The 15,782-nt window shown below is 46.1% G+C and overlaps 1 protein-coding gene across 4 annotated transcripts; it reads left to right on the plus strand.

Moving 5' to 3' along the window:
- Positions 1 to 191: 191 nt before the first annotated feature.
- AMMECR1L (AMMECR1 like) lies at positions 192 to 14,579 on the plus strand. Of its 4 annotated transcripts, none has more exons than XR_008207567.1 (7): positions 192 to 588; positions 2,357 to 2,802; positions 7,387 to 7,497; positions 7,967 to 8,081; positions 8,717 to 9,358; positions 9,806 to 9,902; positions 11,147 to 11,245. XR_008207567.1 is itself a non-coding variant. In XM_052686039.1 (7 exons), the coding sequence occupies exons 2-7, from the start codon at positions 2,396 to 2,398 to the stop codon at positions 11,256 to 11,258; spliced, it is 933 nt and encodes a 310-aa protein (XP_052541999.1). In that variant the 5' UTR covers positions 200 to 588; positions 2,357 to 2,395; the 3' UTR covers positions 11,259 to 14,579. The 4 variants fall into 4 exon arrangements, 3 of the variants coding, with proteins under 3 accessions (XP_052541999.1, XP_052542000.1, XP_052542002.1); XM_052686039.1 differs by having other exon boundaries at positions 200 to 588; positions 8,717 to 8,807; positions 11,147 to 14,579; XM_052686040.1 differs by lacking the exon at positions 192 to 588 and adding an exon at positions 661 to 776 and having other exon boundaries at positions 8,717 to 8,807; positions 11,147 to 14,579.
- Positions 14,580 to 15,782: the final 1,203 nt, after the last annotated feature.

The following is a 15,782-nucleotide window of genomic DNA, read 5'->3' on the forward strand; positions in this document are numbered from 1 at the left end:
GGTATTTCCTCCCCCTCCCCCCCTCCCCTCCGCCCCACGGGGTGGACGCGCGGACGGGGGCGTAGGAGCTCCCTGCCGCTGAGGCCCCGCCCTCCCGCGGTCCCCCCCGCCCCCGACGCTGTTTGTTCTCGCACGTGCGGCCCGTCACGTGACGCGGAAGGAGGCCGTCCCCGGCGCGGAGCGGAAGTCGGCGTATCTATGGTTATGAGGCGGGCAGAGCGCCCTCTGTTCTCTATGGTCGCTCCGCTGCCGCGGGGCCGACGGGAAGCTGGCGGACTATGTGCATTTTTCCCTCATTACCTCACAGGCGGGGAGGAGGCTGCCGGGAGCGCGGAGGACCTTCCCTCGGCCTCGCTCCAGTCCTCCAGCTCCCCTCGCTGCCGCCGGCCCCGGGAAGCGCGGCTCCCGGCGGGTCCTGCCCGCCCTCACGCCCGCCGGGCCCGCTTCTCTGGGGAGCCTCGCCAGGGCCCATGGCTCCATGAGGCGGCAGCCGGGGCAGGCGGCGGCGGCGGCGGGGCAGCAGCGGCGGCGGCGATTGGGCTGAGGAGGGGAGAGGCGGAGCGCGCCCGGCCCGGGACGGGGCAGGAGGTGGGCAGCCGCCGCCGCCGCTGCCGCGAGGTTGGGCAGGGCCGCCCGGCACCGGGGCCGCGTCCCACAGCGCCCCGCAGCGGCCGGGCTGGAGCCGGGAGTCCCGCAGGCCGGCGTCCGCCGCGCCGTGGGCCCGGCGAGGTCCGGCGGTCCGTCTGTGTGCGGCTCCGTGCCGCCCTCCGGGAGGGGTGAGGAGGGGCCGGGGGGCTGCCTCGGGTCGAGCCCGCTGCCGGGACAGCGCCGGTGCTCGACGAAGAGCGAGCGATCGAAGGGCGGGCGCGGCGCTTTGCCGTGTGCGGACCGGCTGAGCCGCTCTGCCTTGGCTGCTGCGGCACAACTTTTCTTCTTCCTGTTTGTTGTCTTCGGTCCCCGAGGCAGAGCTCGGAGGAAGCGGGTTGGCTCCTTTAGGTCGCCGTGCCCTATGCGGGTTATCCTCGGAAAAGGTCGGGTCGAGGGTTTTTTAGGCAGAGCGAACATCTGTCAATCCGCGCGTCCCGTTGACGCCGTGCCGGGGAGCTGCCGGGTGCAGCCGGCGATGTGGCAGCGGCACAGAAGGAAGGGAGCTGCCGGGGCAGGAACTGCTGTGCGTCTGTGTGGGTTTGGGGTTTCCCCTGTAAGGGCTCTGGGTTCGCAAATGAGTTATTTGGAACAGCTGAGAGATGGGCGATGCGGTGCTTGAGGCAGCAGCCTGGTGCTCCAGGAGCTGGATGTGACTTCCAGGTCTTCGTGGTACTCTGTGTGACTTTGACGTCGGCTCTTTTAGCCCTGTTTGATAAATAGGGGTCTGTTTTTCCCTTTGTGCGCCCAGATCTCACAGTGATGGCGGCATTACAGTCAATAAATTCCTCCACTGGATGTGTGGTCCTTGAGAATCTGCATATGCTTTCCTCCCTCTGTCCCATCCCTTCTCGTGCTGTCTGAGTTGGTGTTCTCTATCAGTTCTGCTTTTTCTATGCACGTATCTGCTTTCTGCACTTACCACTTCCCTCCTCTTAGGCTGTGCTTATCTTCAGCTCTTCCTCTCCTGTGTATCTTGACCTCGTCTGTCTGCTTCTGGGCGCTGCTGATTTCATTAGTCCTAGAAAGCTAACGCAGGTGCTGGCTCCTGGGGTCTGGGCAGCAGTCTGTTCTTCACAGAGCAGTTGTTCAGAGCTCGTAGTTTTCCCTGTGCCCTGCTTGGGCTGCTTTGTAGTGAGGGCAGCAGCCCTGGGAACCCAAACCCTGGGGTGTAGGCCAAAGGAGTTGTCACCCTGCTGCTGAAGGAGGAAGGGAGGTGGAGCAGTTTGCCATTGGTGTAGCCATTATCTGGAGGGAACGGATGGTCTGCAAGATTATTGAATGAGATGTATAGTCCCAAGTCTTTTTTTTTTTTTTTTTTTTTTTTTTTTCTCCCTTTCACTCTTCCCAGCTTCCCTCCCTTTATGGGAAGGCTGGTTCTGGTGGTGTGGTTGTTTTTTGTTGCAATGTTTGTTTTTGTGATAAGCTGCCTATTTTCAAAGTGTTTGGCAAACTGTCCCAACAGCTCAGAAGCACAATTTCCTCTTGTCTATTACTCTTGATTCACATGTAGATGTACTTATTCTGCTTGCTTGGATTGGTTTTCCCTCTGTGCTAGAGGCATGGGGCAAGTTGCACATTGGAGGGATTTTCTTCTGCTTTTTGTTGGAAAAGCAAAGCTGACAATTTTGATAGGCAAAGAAGCAGCTGTTGGTTTTCCACTAGAAACTATTTTGTGTAGTGCTTATTTTATTTCCTTCCTCCTTTCCAGGGTTCTGCAAGTGCTTCAGGCAGCAAGTTTTGAAGCAGGATGGGAAAAAGACGCTGTGTTCCTCCCCTTGAGCCCAAGCTGGCAGCTGGCTGTTGTGGGGTAAAGAAGCCCAAGTTGTCTGGGAGCGGAACGCACAGTCATGGGAATCAGGCCACAACTGTACCAGGCTCCAGTTCAGGTCCTCTTCAGAACCACCAGCACACAGATGGGAATAATGGAAGGGAGAACGTATCTGACTTGACTTTGGGCCCAGGAAATTCCCCAATTACTCGAATGAATCCCACTTCAGGAGCTCTGAGCCCGCTTACTCGGCCCAATGGAACTGCCAATAGCACCAAGAACCTGGTGGTGACAGCGGAGATGTGCTGCTACTGCTTCGATGTACTCTACTGTCATCTCTACGGTTTCCCTCAGCCACGACTTCCTCGATTTACCAATGACCCCTAGTGAGTAAATGGTGTGCGGGAGGAAAGCGGAGGAAGCGGCGCTCAGAGCTGTGATGGGGTCGGGGTGCGGGGGGGCGGCTGGGTTTCCTCTGGGCAGAGGGAGGAAGGGGACGTTCTGCTCAGCCTACCAGGCGCAGGAAGGATGCCCTGTAGCTGGGTGAGAGAGTAAAGATACTCTGTTGAAGTTGGTGGATTTGAGCGGAGCTCTGGCATGGTGTTCACGTGAGAATAGGCCTAGTCTTAGAGGCAGGCTGGGCAGGGATGTGAGGAGTTACGTTGCTGCTTTGGCTCGTGGTCTGACGCACTGCATGAGGCCATCCGTGCTTTTATTGAGGAGTGCAGGTCCACCTCGTGATAACACTGCTGCTGTTGGCTCTCTTCGTTGTAAGGCTTCTTGCTCTGCAAGTAATTAACCACACCATGCCTTAATAAAATTCTACTGAAACAACTGAAGCTGAAATTAAACAGTTGACAGAAAGCAACGAAATAAAGTAATTAATTTGAAGAGTGTTCTGCCTCTGATACCAGGCACTGAGGACAAGGGAAGGGACTTTCTTCTGCTGGCGGATTGGGAAAGGAGTGAAGTAAGCAGTTGAAGCAAGTTTCTGGCTGATCTCAAAACAGCAGCTGAGCTAGAGAGAATTGGACAAGGACACACACAAGGGTGTGTTCTGTTACCCAAGCTAATGGATTTAGTAGGGAGGGGAAGCGAACATTTTCAAGCTGTGGAACTGAAATCTGACAATTATTGAGATGGTGCTGGCTGGACAATATGGGGAAAAATTGGGAGTTCACTTTCAAGGATGATAGCAAGGTTAAGAAGAAAGGAGGTGGGTATGAGAAGAAGCAAGGAGCAGGATTTCTGAAAGTTACATGGCATTTCTCTTTGGTGCGATTTACCTAATGCTTATCTGAAGGTTGAATGTGTGGGTGTGGAAATGTTAATGTCATTAAAATGTTTGGATGAAGAATTATGTGGAAAACATCAATGGCAAATAGAACTTCTGATGCCCCTCAAGGGGCCGCCTCCAGAACAACAGATCAAATAGGAAGGTGTTGCCACCCTTAATTTAAATGAGTGAATTTTAAACTGATGTAAAGGAACAGCAGCTTAAAGAGGTCAAGGACTTTTCCTTGCAGTGAGCATCTCCCCACCTCACTGGCTGTCACCGTGGATGTAGGTTGTGTATCCATGCAGTTATTATCCCAGCAGGATTATAGGTACATGCTCTGAATGCTACTGCAGGCTAAGCTGTTTAATGTTGTAAGAACAAGTGAATGGAGACAGACTCTGGATTGGAGTACAGAATAGCTGCAGGGCATCCCCAGACTGAAATCTGCCTGCTGATGTTTCTCATACCTGAACTAATTGTTGTTTTCTAAAAGGAGCATGATTTGTTCATTTTGTTGCTTGAAATGCAAAGGTGGTGGCATTCTGTTCCGTAATCAGTAAGAGATTATTTTTATATGGCTTCATTTTTTCGGCATTAGATCACTTTTCTGTTGATGAGTTTCACAAGGGGCCTTGTTTCAGAAATGTTGGCTGCTTGAATTGTGAGCCCCCATTTGAGAAGTTAAAATTCACTGAGCGTTCCAGCGCTGATAAATTTGAAGGCCTTTAAATCATCGCTCCAGCAAAACCAAAGATATATCCAGCAGAAGTCCCTCGGGAGAGACAAGAAGCAGAATGCTGATGGAAGGAACAGAGCTGCCCAGGTTTCTCCTGAGCTGTTTCTCAGACAGCAGATCTTTCGGAGCTGAACCCCCAAGGCAGTGCTTGTGATGGTTGGGATCCCAAATAAGGAGTGTGCTGTCGTAACTGTAACTGTTATGGTCTGAAATCAGCTGGAAGTGCTGGTCAGCCAGGGAGGGTCGGTGCACACGTGGGTGGTTGTGGTGGTGCTGATGGGTTCCTGTGGGGCACAGCACCTTGCACACACACTAACAGGCGTTCGCAGATGGGAGTAGAAAAGGTGGTCAGCTCTGCATTAACTCGGCAAACAAAGAAAATACTGCCTTTGTTATTCAACTTACTGAGAAAATGATGGTTTTGAAATAGTTAATTGCTTCCTTCTTTGACTTCAGAACTTTTGTTTTGTTTTCAGAACAAAACCGTGCGAGTTCCTAGTTGCCACGCAGGAAAAATAACATACATGCATTGTGACGTCTGTACTACAACAGTTCTTCCTGTCATGGGAGCTCCATACTGCTTCCAACATCCCACGTTTTGCTACTTTAACTCCCATTGTAGCTGCCCTGCACTCAGCACAGCCTGCTCAGAGCACAGTGCATGGATAGGGAGCTGTGGCCAGAGGGAAGTGGCTGCCCTGATCTCGTGGGGGTATGGCTGCAGAGGATCAGAACGTGCTCTTGGGTGACTGTGGGCGAAAGATTATTGAGATTTCTCTGAAGATGTAAAGGAAAGGCACTTTTCTGGAATGGGCTGTAGAACAATTCCTGTCGTCAGTGCCTGTAATTTGCTAAAAGCATTTATTCCTCACATTAAGAAACGTCTTTTATACGGTGAAGAACTAAAACAGTGCAATTTTATCAACTTGTTTGAAATGAGACACGTTGTTTATGCCTCGGTTGTTATGACCACAGTCAAAACCTGTTAAAAATGAGATTTTTTAAAAATATGATGGCCTCCTGGATGTAATTATCTTGTCCTTCTTGGTAATATCTCTTCTATTATAAATGTAGAAAGCCGTGTCACAGCTCAGTGGAAACTTTTTTAAAGTAGAAAGAGGTGAACTGGAAATGTGAACCTGTGATGTGAATCCAAGAAGAGAAGGAATTTACATTTGTATTCTGTCAGCAGTGCTTTTCATCTTCTCCCTTCCTTTTCTTCTGTTTGGGCGAAGTAATTGTTCCAAAAGTTTAATTAGATTAAGCTAAATTCTCACCGAGCTTGTGACAATAATGAGTCTCAGAAATCTCCTCTGTAAGCTCACTGCCTTTTTTTTTTTTAACAGTAAGCTTTGTCATGTATTTCCTTAGCTCTGTGTCTGTTTTCTGTTTCAACATATGGTGGTTGGATGAAAATAGAGAGGAATGATATCCTGAAAGTACCTTGAAGTGTCGTTGGAAAATGAGAGCAGTAACTCCCCTCCTCGATCACACAGCCACGAGGTGGCTGATGGTTGCTGGAGAATGTTTCCATTTCCTCTGTGGGCAAAGTACTTCCTAAAGCCTGTTTGCTCTTTAGGGTGGCATTTCTGCTGTTGGTCACAGCTGGTAATTAGATCCTGAATGCTGGGTCTGTGCTGTGATCTGGTTTTGTGGTTCTGTTGTTGCTCCAGGTAACAGCGCTGGACATTGCTTTCTCACTGCGAGTCGTAAAAGGTTCTGATTTTTTTATCTGTTTGCCTGTGTTTGAGAAATCATCCCCTCTCCATGCTGATTTTGGTATCCAAACAGAATCCCTCCGTATTTTTTGTGTCATTTACTGCAAAAATGCGTTGCTTCAAGAGTTTGAGGAAACGTATTGCGTCTGCTTGGATGTAGAATCAGTCCTGTCTTCAGGAGCTCTGCCTGAGTTCTGGAACTCTTGGTAATACCTCTTTGATTTCAGAAAAAGCTTTTCTTAACATTGTGCGTTTTCCTGTCGTATCATCATGAAGTCCAGTAGGAATCCACACGTTTGGTCTCACTGATGACCAACTTTCTCCCTTACGTTTGGGTTCGTTTGAATTCTGAGTGACCACTTCTTGCATTTGATACTCTGTAATATAACAAGTAAGCTCAGTTACCCTGTTTTTACCATTAGATCAGCATCATCAGTTGCCTTGCACGATTTTCCAGCTGTTCCAACATTTTTGTAGAGCTTCAGCCACCATTATCCTTTCTTTCCCGTTTCTCTCTCCAGCTGTCTGCAATTTCACTCCCTTCTGTACAAGTGAACTTTTTGCCCCTGGTATTCATCGTCTTTATCTGTTTACGTCTTTGCAGAGCTCTTTTGAATATTATTGTTAAAAATTCCATGTTTTCTGAGGGTTTTATTGTGGCTGTTGGCTTAATAGATTGAAATGAGCCTGCTGACTTCGAGAATCTACTGTTATGCCTGTAAATCTATGAGTAGATGGGGAAAATGCATTTTGGGGTTGGAACAATGCAGTGGTTTTATTCTTCTCTTGCAAACTTGAATTACTGATGGTCTGTGGAATGCAAACCATTCAAGGTCTTTCATTTTCAGAGGTGCTACAAATGAGTAATCTAATTTTCATCTCTGTATGAGTTTTGGTTGTCATGTAGGCTACCAGATGCTGGTGAGGTTGTTTCTCATAATGCTTAGTGAGTGGGGTCAAATCTTACTCATCAGAAAATTGTGTGGTCTAGAAAGGAAGGTGCTGGTGGAGATAAGGAAGTGTGCTGGAAAGGAGTGAGGAGAAATGCATTTTGCATTTGGAAATGTCTTTTTCATTTATATTGCTAGGCGGCTGGTTGAGAAGGCATGCCTGATAGGATTTATTGCAGAGAGGATGAGAAAGGAAGCGTGTGCATACATGCTCTTCTGTACCTGTTGTTTCCCCTGAAAGGTCTGTCTCTGGAGAGTGAAGTATTTCTTGTTTCTTGCCTTTCCAGTCCACTCTTTGTGACGTGGAAGACGGGGCGAGACAAGCGGCTTCGTGGCTGTATTGGGACCTTTTCAGCCATGAACCTTCACTCAGGACTCAGGGAATACACATTAACCAGGTAACTATGTTGAAAATCAAATAAAGTAGTTTAACTTGCTGAGGATCTATGAGGATTCAAAGTTAAGTCATTTTATTGGGTTAACATAGTTAATTTTAATACGCTTCACAGCAAATTCGACATGAGAATTGTGTGATATTTAGGGGGAGGTAATGCATCAGGATGTAGGGGAACAGATTTGCACCAGGTGAATTCTGGTCAACATTTTAAAGCTAACGTTGAATCTGTCTTATATACTAGGAGTTTTGATGTGTCATCTGGCCCCTGACTTCTCTCCACTTGCAGTAAGTGGAAGACAGCATCAGGAGGCTTGTAACTAGTCATGAATAGGTGCAAATCACTTTATCTGCAGTGGCAAATTAAAAAAGAAAAAGTAGATTTCAAAGAGGTGTAATCTACAAGGCACAGCTGAGCATCTGAGGGTTTCACTGAGCGTTCAGATTAGGCAATATATCTTCTCTTCCCTTAGTGCACTTAAGGACAGCCGATTTCCACCCCTGACCCGCGAGGAGCTGCCCAAACTCTTCTGCTCTGTCTCCCTCCTCACTAACTTTGAGGATGCCAGTGACTACTTGGACTGGGAGGTGAGAACAGGTGCATTTGGAACTCTGCATCACTCGTTCCGTTCGGGTTCGGGTTAGTACATAGTGATGTGTCTCCTTCGTTACAGGGGTGTATGGGGAACCAAACTGGGCATAGAAACGTGGGGCTGGGAAAGGAGAAGGGAGGAGGATGATGGGCTGATAGTATGACATTGGTTGGGAGGGGATCTGAATGGCAGTACAAGTGGCAAAGAAAGTATTTTATGGATTTGGTCCAATAGGAAGTAGGTTTAGGTGTGTGCATATATATATGTAAAGGCCTGGGAAGTGCTTTGATGCTGTAAACAGAAATCAGGAATAAAAGATAGTTAAAACCTGACATATAAGAAACACGTTTGGGACATTTTATATAGAAGTATGCTTAGCTCAAGGAATATTTTTATGCATAGACTTTGTGGTTGGGCTAGCTTAGATACCAGTCTTTGTTAGATTCTTGTCTTGCTGGACCAGTGTGAGAGATGGCAAACAGCCAGACTTCTGAGAAGGCTTTCTTTTGGAGAGGTGGCAGGGAGGCCAGTGGTAGAGAAATGCACAGTGTTGCATGAATGAAAAATCAATCGTTAACTGTGGTGATGGTAGCAAACACCTCTTATTTGGCTATTCGTTTCCATCTATAGGTTGGGATCCATGGGATCAGAATAGAGTTCATCAATGAGAAAGGTGTCAAACGCACAGCCACGTATTTACCTGAGGTTGCTAAGGAACAAGGTGGGTTTGAGATGACAGCTAAAGATGTCAGTATGCTGTGTCACAGAATTGGGTAACATAGATCTGTGGATTTTGGGTTTGGATTGCAATGGTCTCCTCATAGTGGTGCCTTGGATCCACCAGGCTTAATCTGGATAACTGACACCTGATACAGCTGCTGTTGGGCTTTCATCTGGCCTTTCTCTCATCCCACATCTGTGCACAGTTTTATCTTAGTGTAAAAAAAAATGTTTTAGGGCTTAAGAAATAGAGGATCTCAAAATATGGAACTTCCAGCTTCATTTAGCATTGCATCTTTCCTCTTCTATGTTTCTTCCACCAACTAGGATAACTGCAGACTGCACAGTACCAACAGGAGAGTTCCTTTCCTCCTCATTGTTGCTAAAGTAGCATCCTCCAGATGAGGGCAGGAAACAGGGCCCCTCTGGAGCACACTTCCCACTCAAATATAGTAGTGGTCACCATGGTAACTGCTCAAAATATTGCCTCCTTTCCTCCACCTAGCAGAGTGGAGTGGTCGCATCCTCCTGGCTCTGGGGCAAAAGACTAAGGTAGGAATTTTAACTCTGATCTCTCACATAGCAGTGCACTGTGCTATCACTAGAGCATCAGGCTGATCCCAATTTGTCTGTGTAAAGCTAAGTATTACCTTACTTTAAGTCTTAAGAGCTAAAACTGAGTGGCACGTGATAAAACAGTCTGGCGTCTCTGCAACAGAGGCAAGGCACGGACCTTTGTAAGAAGAGAGGTCATATGGAAAAAATGGGATTACTGTTTTTATAGACCACTGCAGTTCAAATATGAGTTAAAAGGGATTGGCATGTGCAGGTAATGTGCATGCATAAGATCGTGTACGCCCAGTTTGGCACTGGCATTTCTTAAGTTCAGAATTTCCTGTTTAGTTGTTCGCTTCTCTAGCGGCCTTTTAATGCATCTCCTCTTTTCTTCAGAAGTCATTTTTATGTTGAAAAGTATCCCTTGTGTTTCTTTTTCATCAGACTGGGATCAGATCCAGACCATAGACTCCTTACTCAGGAAAGGTGGCTTTAAGGCTCCGATTACCAATGACTTTAGGAAAACGATTAAGCTCACCAGGTAAGGTGATGTATTCGTTGCCTTTAAGTTTTATTTCATGGCGTTTTGTGGATGATTCAATTTATTTGGGCCAGGTGTATGTATGTCTTCAGGCTTCTGTTGGGAGATAGGTAGAGGCTGAAAGACAAAATCAATTCTACATGTTAGGCAGATGATGCGTATGGAATGAAGTGCAACGTCTTCAGTCTGTGCAGGATTGAGGTTAGAACTGTGAGAAAGCTCTCGCTACTTTTCAGTGCAGTCATGAGATCAAAGGAAGCAGAACGCTGCAGGTTTATTAAAAGGCTGATTCTTCTGTATTTTCACAACAGACTTCCTTTTCTCAACACGCTGATCAGTGGAGGGTGTAGCTGTTTGGAGGTGATAGATGGAGGTGATTTGTCTTCCAGCCAAACCATGCTCACATCTGGCTGATTTTTAGAGTTTGCTTGTTTTCCTACACTCCCAGCTGTTGTTTTCAACTCCCCTTGTTAATAAAAATTTGGACATTCGGGTTTTGTGTGGAAACACAGTAATTTGTCTCGTTCCTCACCTCTGGAGGAAAAGAGGTGGGTAGGTTTCAGGCTCTTTTGTTTTGTCTTTTAATGAGAGGATAGGATGAAGTTTTTCATTAGAAGGTGGTATAGGCAGTAGGAGGTATATCCAGGAGGAAGCGACTCAGTGTCATTCACAGCTGCTCTAAGTTCTTTCGTGCAGTGTGTTACAAGTGCCTCTGGGTCTCTCAGAAGGGACTTCACGTTTTGTGAATTCTGTTTGTACAACATGGACTGAGTGACACGTACTCTATAATACATCTCCTTTCACCCAGCTCTGCTTTCACTAGCTTTTCAAGTATGAACGTCAGCCAACAAGTAAATAATACTTGAATGCTGCTACTTTAGTCTCTGAAACTTTGAGTCTTCGCTTCCAGCAAATTCTTCATGCCCCCATTTTTTTTTTCTCTGCAGGAAGTAGATAAAAAAGAATACAAGTTGATCATTTGTTTCCTGTATGCCACTTCAGGAGTCCTCTTTGTTATGATTATCTTGAACGGAGCTCAACTTTTGGCACAGTAAAGCTAAATAAAGCTTGTAAAGTTTATCCAGGCTATTGCATAAGGTGACGGAAAGCAAAGTAGCTGTTGAAGCTAGGGGTGTCTCCTCACTGTTGGGGATGATCCAGAAGGTGACGTGGGATGAACGTATTTAATCCAGTGCACGCGGCGTGATCTCTTGCCATTTTTTATTCTGATGCTGTGTCCACAGGTACCGCAGTGAGAAGGTGACAATCAGTTACGCGGAATACATGGCCTCTCGTCAGCATTGTTTCCAGAATGGCACTCTTCATGCCCCTCCCCTCTACAATCATTACTCCTGACACACGGCTGCATGACCAGTCCCACCCCCCAGTTGCTGCCAATGGCTACGACATCATCGGGGCAGACGCCTCTTCTTCCTGGTCCAGTTACTTCTATTACTGCACCATTTTATGATGCTAGCTTCCGTTGCCAAGTCTGCCTTCCAGCTGACCTGGGGGGAGGATGAGAGCGTGACAGAACTTCAGGGGCCCAAGCCTTATCTCAGCCTTCCCTCCAAGTGGGGATTTAGTTGGATTGGAGCTCCATGCCTACGAACTGTCGTGAGGTGCAGAAGACCTCTAGGAGTGAAAGCGCCACTTCAGAGCGACCTGTTTGCGTTTGTTACCGACACTCTGGAAGCTTGAGTTGTTCCTTATGGAAGCCCCCCAGATCAAGTAGGAGCATTCCCCTGGCAGCCTGGGCAACGGAGTCCAATAAAACATTTTTTAGGTTCTTTTTAATTTTTTTTAACCTCTGGTATCTGTTGTGCACCAAGAGCTGATTGCTGTCCCCGCGCATCACAGGTGGACGTTACAATACAGAGAGGGTTGAACAGCTGGATAGCACCCCATCCTCACAGACAGAAAGCATTTAAAGATGTGAAAATCCTTTGGGTGGTATTGCGGATGAATCTGTTATTGAAGTAAGCCCTAGAAGGCTCTGATTCTCAGATCCCGCTGTAGATGGATTCCCTAGAACTCCTTTTGGTTTACAGTTCGCTGGGTTTTTTAGGTGGTGCTTTGTAATGTAGCCTGCTATGAAATAGAATGCAGTTTTGCCTGTAGGAGTGCAAATTGTCATGCTGTGTACATGAAGGACAAGGTAACCTGAGTGTACCCTGGACAGTCTTTGCTGTTACTGCCCTGTTTTGTGTCAAGAATTTTTAAGAGAGCCTGACTGGGGGTGGGGAGGGGTTGGCAGGGAATAGACTGTAGTCATACAAAGGGAGACAAGTGACTGAAATTTCTTTAGAAAACTGTCTTGGGGACCTTCCTTTTCATAGGACAGCCACTTTCTCTAGTATGACTATCAATCTTGAGATTTGTCAGTATTCTGATCTATGGTGGGCCTGCTGTATGAAGCTGTGTAGTTTCGCTGGTCATATATTGTACAGCTCTTTCATTACCACATCAAGGCAGTGAGTGGGGAAACCCTAAACTGTATGACACTCAAGTGCACTTTGTATTTCTTCTCCTGTCATTGACTGCAAGAAATACTCTGTTCTAAGAGGAAGATGTGTTCTCCAGTTGTCTGGCAGTGTTGTTAAGGGACACTCTGTCAATGAAGTTACTGGAGTTCCAACAATTCGGAAACATTTCTGGAGGGTCAGCAATGATCAGGAAAGAAAATACAAGTGTATAACAGAGTGGTGGCTATTTGGCCACACGTACCTTTAGAGTTTGCTTGTGTGTGGTAATAATGGCTTTTAAAATTGGCTGCTGTTCTGAGCCTGAAATTCACCCCTGGCGAGGCAGGGAAAAGGCTGGTAGGAAGCTCAGGACTGCGTGCTGCTGCTCTTTCTGGTCCTAGAGAAGAAAACAAGCCTGGGTGGTTTTGCTTCACGGTGGTGTCCCGTCCTCCTGCTGCCGGGGGGAAGAGAGACGTGAGGGAAAGGAGGGAGCCCCGTTCTGGATAACTGTGCAATACTGACCCAGCTTTCCTCCTGTACTGGGTCGTTTTTATAAATTGCCGCTTTTCCCTTGCGATGCTGTTGAAGAGCAATTGAAGATGAAGGGATTGTTTTGCCATTTCCTGCAGCTGAGAATAAATCGGTCTTGTTACGAACTCGAGGAGTTTGTAATTACTCTCCCAGGTGCCCTGGAGTGATGAGGGAGGACGGGGTCAGCTCTGGACAATAGCATTCACCACCGTTCAGCTGTCAAACAGTACGATACATAGGGCTACACTCATTACTGTTCAAGTGTTCTATGTTAGAATTTAATTTCATAAAGGTTTAAAAAGAGCAAAAAAAATGGTGCTAAAACTTCACCCCTGAGCACGCTCAGTGAGACTGGTCATGCAGGCATATAGTGCCAGGCTTCTCAACTCTTCTTTTCTTTTTCAAGCATTTGCCCTGTTCTGCGTCTTCACCGGTGTACAGTGTTTTCCTGATTTCATTTTATTGGAGTAGGGGATGACGAAGGGGTGGAGTGGGGAAGGTCAGCTGTCCTTTTTAAAGAACAGAATTCTCGGGTTGAGTGACATGGTTGAATAAGCTTGAGGTGGGCTGGGTGGTTTGGCACTGGGGAAGCCTTATCCTCTCCCACTTCCATTTCCCTGTTCAGTCTGGATTAAAAAAACAGCAACAAAAAAGCCTCTAAATACGTACTGTGTTCTTGTCTTGCTGCAGTGAGAAGAGAAGCTAGCAAATCAGAACCACTGGTCTGCTGTGTTAGAAACAGGCCCTCTCAGCTTTAGTCCCATAAGGGTCCAGCTATGAAATCAGTTGAAAAGTGTGTCGACTTAGTGAAATTAGCTCAGAAAAATGTATGACAAGGACAGGTGGTCTCGGGAAATAATCCCATTTCTAGATCATTACGTGGCAGCTATGCGTAAGGATGAAAGGAGAGAACTAGAAACAAAATGCACTTTGATTTGCCTCCAGATGGAGGTAACAAAAATCAGTGACTCAACATTTTTTCTGTGGTTACTTTCTGGGGACAGCAGTTTAGAACTACTCCCTGTAAAGCAATTGTCACCTGGTTTGATGTGGATTTAACTCATCCTTAGAAGCAAGTGCCTTTTGGTCTAGAAGGGCTTATTCTCATGACAGCCACAGCTGAGAAATAATCTCACTGCAAGTACGAATTGTCTTTGTTTTACAGCAAATGCAGGAGAATGTCTTTGATCACTGGAGTCTGTCAGTGTTGGAATGTTTCCGCTGTGAGGTTCTTAAACTACTTCTTTTCATGTTTAATAGTCAATCTCAACTGAGATCACTTCAGTCTGGGAAGGTTTTATGGTCAAAATATCACATATCTACAATTTATAAGAAATAAAGACAAATTCTGTAAGAAATCTAAGAGATCGTTTTAACCTTTGCACAGGATAATTTGTTTTCATAGTACATTAACCTACATCTGCAATCTTCACTGACTATTAGTGCTGTTTTCTGTTTGTATTCTGGAAACTACATGTCATTTTGTTTTGAGTTATTTTGGGGTTAATTTATTTCCTTAAAGCAGGAGACCTCTTTTGACCTTCAGTGCAGATGTCAGACCAATTCTTTGTATTACACTTGGTTGCCTCCTACCTATATAATAACTTCTGAGTGTAAATAATTGAACTCTATCCTCTAATGAAGTATTGTAGAGAATAAATCATAATGGGAAAAAAAAAAATGTTGGTATTGTCCTCTTTATACAGTTTGTTGCAGCATTTATGGGATATGATAACATCTTTCTCATCTACAAAGCACTGTGTGTATAAATACCAAGCCTGTTACATGGTCAGAACCCGGGGAGTCGACAAACTGCTATCATAGCTGTCTGGAAACATAAGGACAGGCTTGCTAGGAGAAGCGAGGAGAAATGGCAGGAAAATTAACCACAAGTACTAAAATTGTTCTGCTAATAGCAATACAGCAAAGAGTGCATTCCAAAATAACACTGACTCGATGAGAGCTCCATTAGTTGTCCTGAGGGTGGAACACAGAGCCCATGGATGCTGAATTCCGTAGCACGCTAAAGATCATGGACTGTGGTACCCTAAGTGTTCTTTGGGTTTGGTCTTTTAAGATGATTTAAAGAAAAAAGAGATGATATGTACTTTACAGGTCCTGGAATGATCTTAAATATAAAAAAACTTTATTTTGGGAAAAAGGAGAATGTATTTCTAGATTCTTACTAAATATTGAAATGGCCCTTTGGGACAGGATCGTACAAACAAAGACATCTGGCTTTTTGCTTACCTCTGGTTTAGATATTTTTCTGTACGTTGACAGGCTGTCACTGCTGACTGACATGTGGCAGATACAGTGCAGTTCAAGGTCCTGTGTTTCACACTGGTGGTTCTCAGGAGCTGCAGCCCTGGCATCAGGGAGGAATGAGTGTAAGAGGAACAAAGAAATCAATAAACTATATACCTGAAGAGGGAGAGCAGTTCTGAGTTGAATATGCCCAAGAAGCTTGCTTGCTTTAGGGCAACTCCAAAGTATGCACTTTAGCAATTACGATTCCTGGGAAGATTTAAGATAATGCAAGAATTTATTTTTTGCAAGTCCCTTATGCTCTGTGAGGAGTGAATTAAGGAGTCTGCAGCTACAGTGAACTACAAGTGATTTGTACGTCCTGAAGTCAAGCACAAAGCCAGCAACTGCTGCTGTTCGTGCCCCGATAAGCGATCGGTGGTACTTTCTCAGCTGCTTTTTTAAACCAGAGTACACTGATCTGTTTTTGTATCATTTTATGGCATATATGTTTTTCCTTTCTTCTGGTTTCACAGTGAAGCAGTTGTGAAAGTCTTTGGCCGGTGTCTGCCATCAGAGATTCTTGTCTGCACGTTGCTTCCACGGCCGCAGGAACCCTCAGTGAGGTGAGCTCAGG

This window comes from Tympanuchus pallidicinctus, unplaced genomic scaffold (genome assembly GCF_026119805.1).
Source record: "Tympanuchus pallidicinctus isolate F22 unplaced genomic scaffold, pur_lepc_1.0 scaffold22, whole genome shotgun sequence".
Classification (NCBI taxonomy): domain Eukaryota; kingdom Metazoa; phylum Chordata; class Aves; order Galliformes; family Phasianidae; genus Tympanuchus; species Tympanuchus pallidicinctus.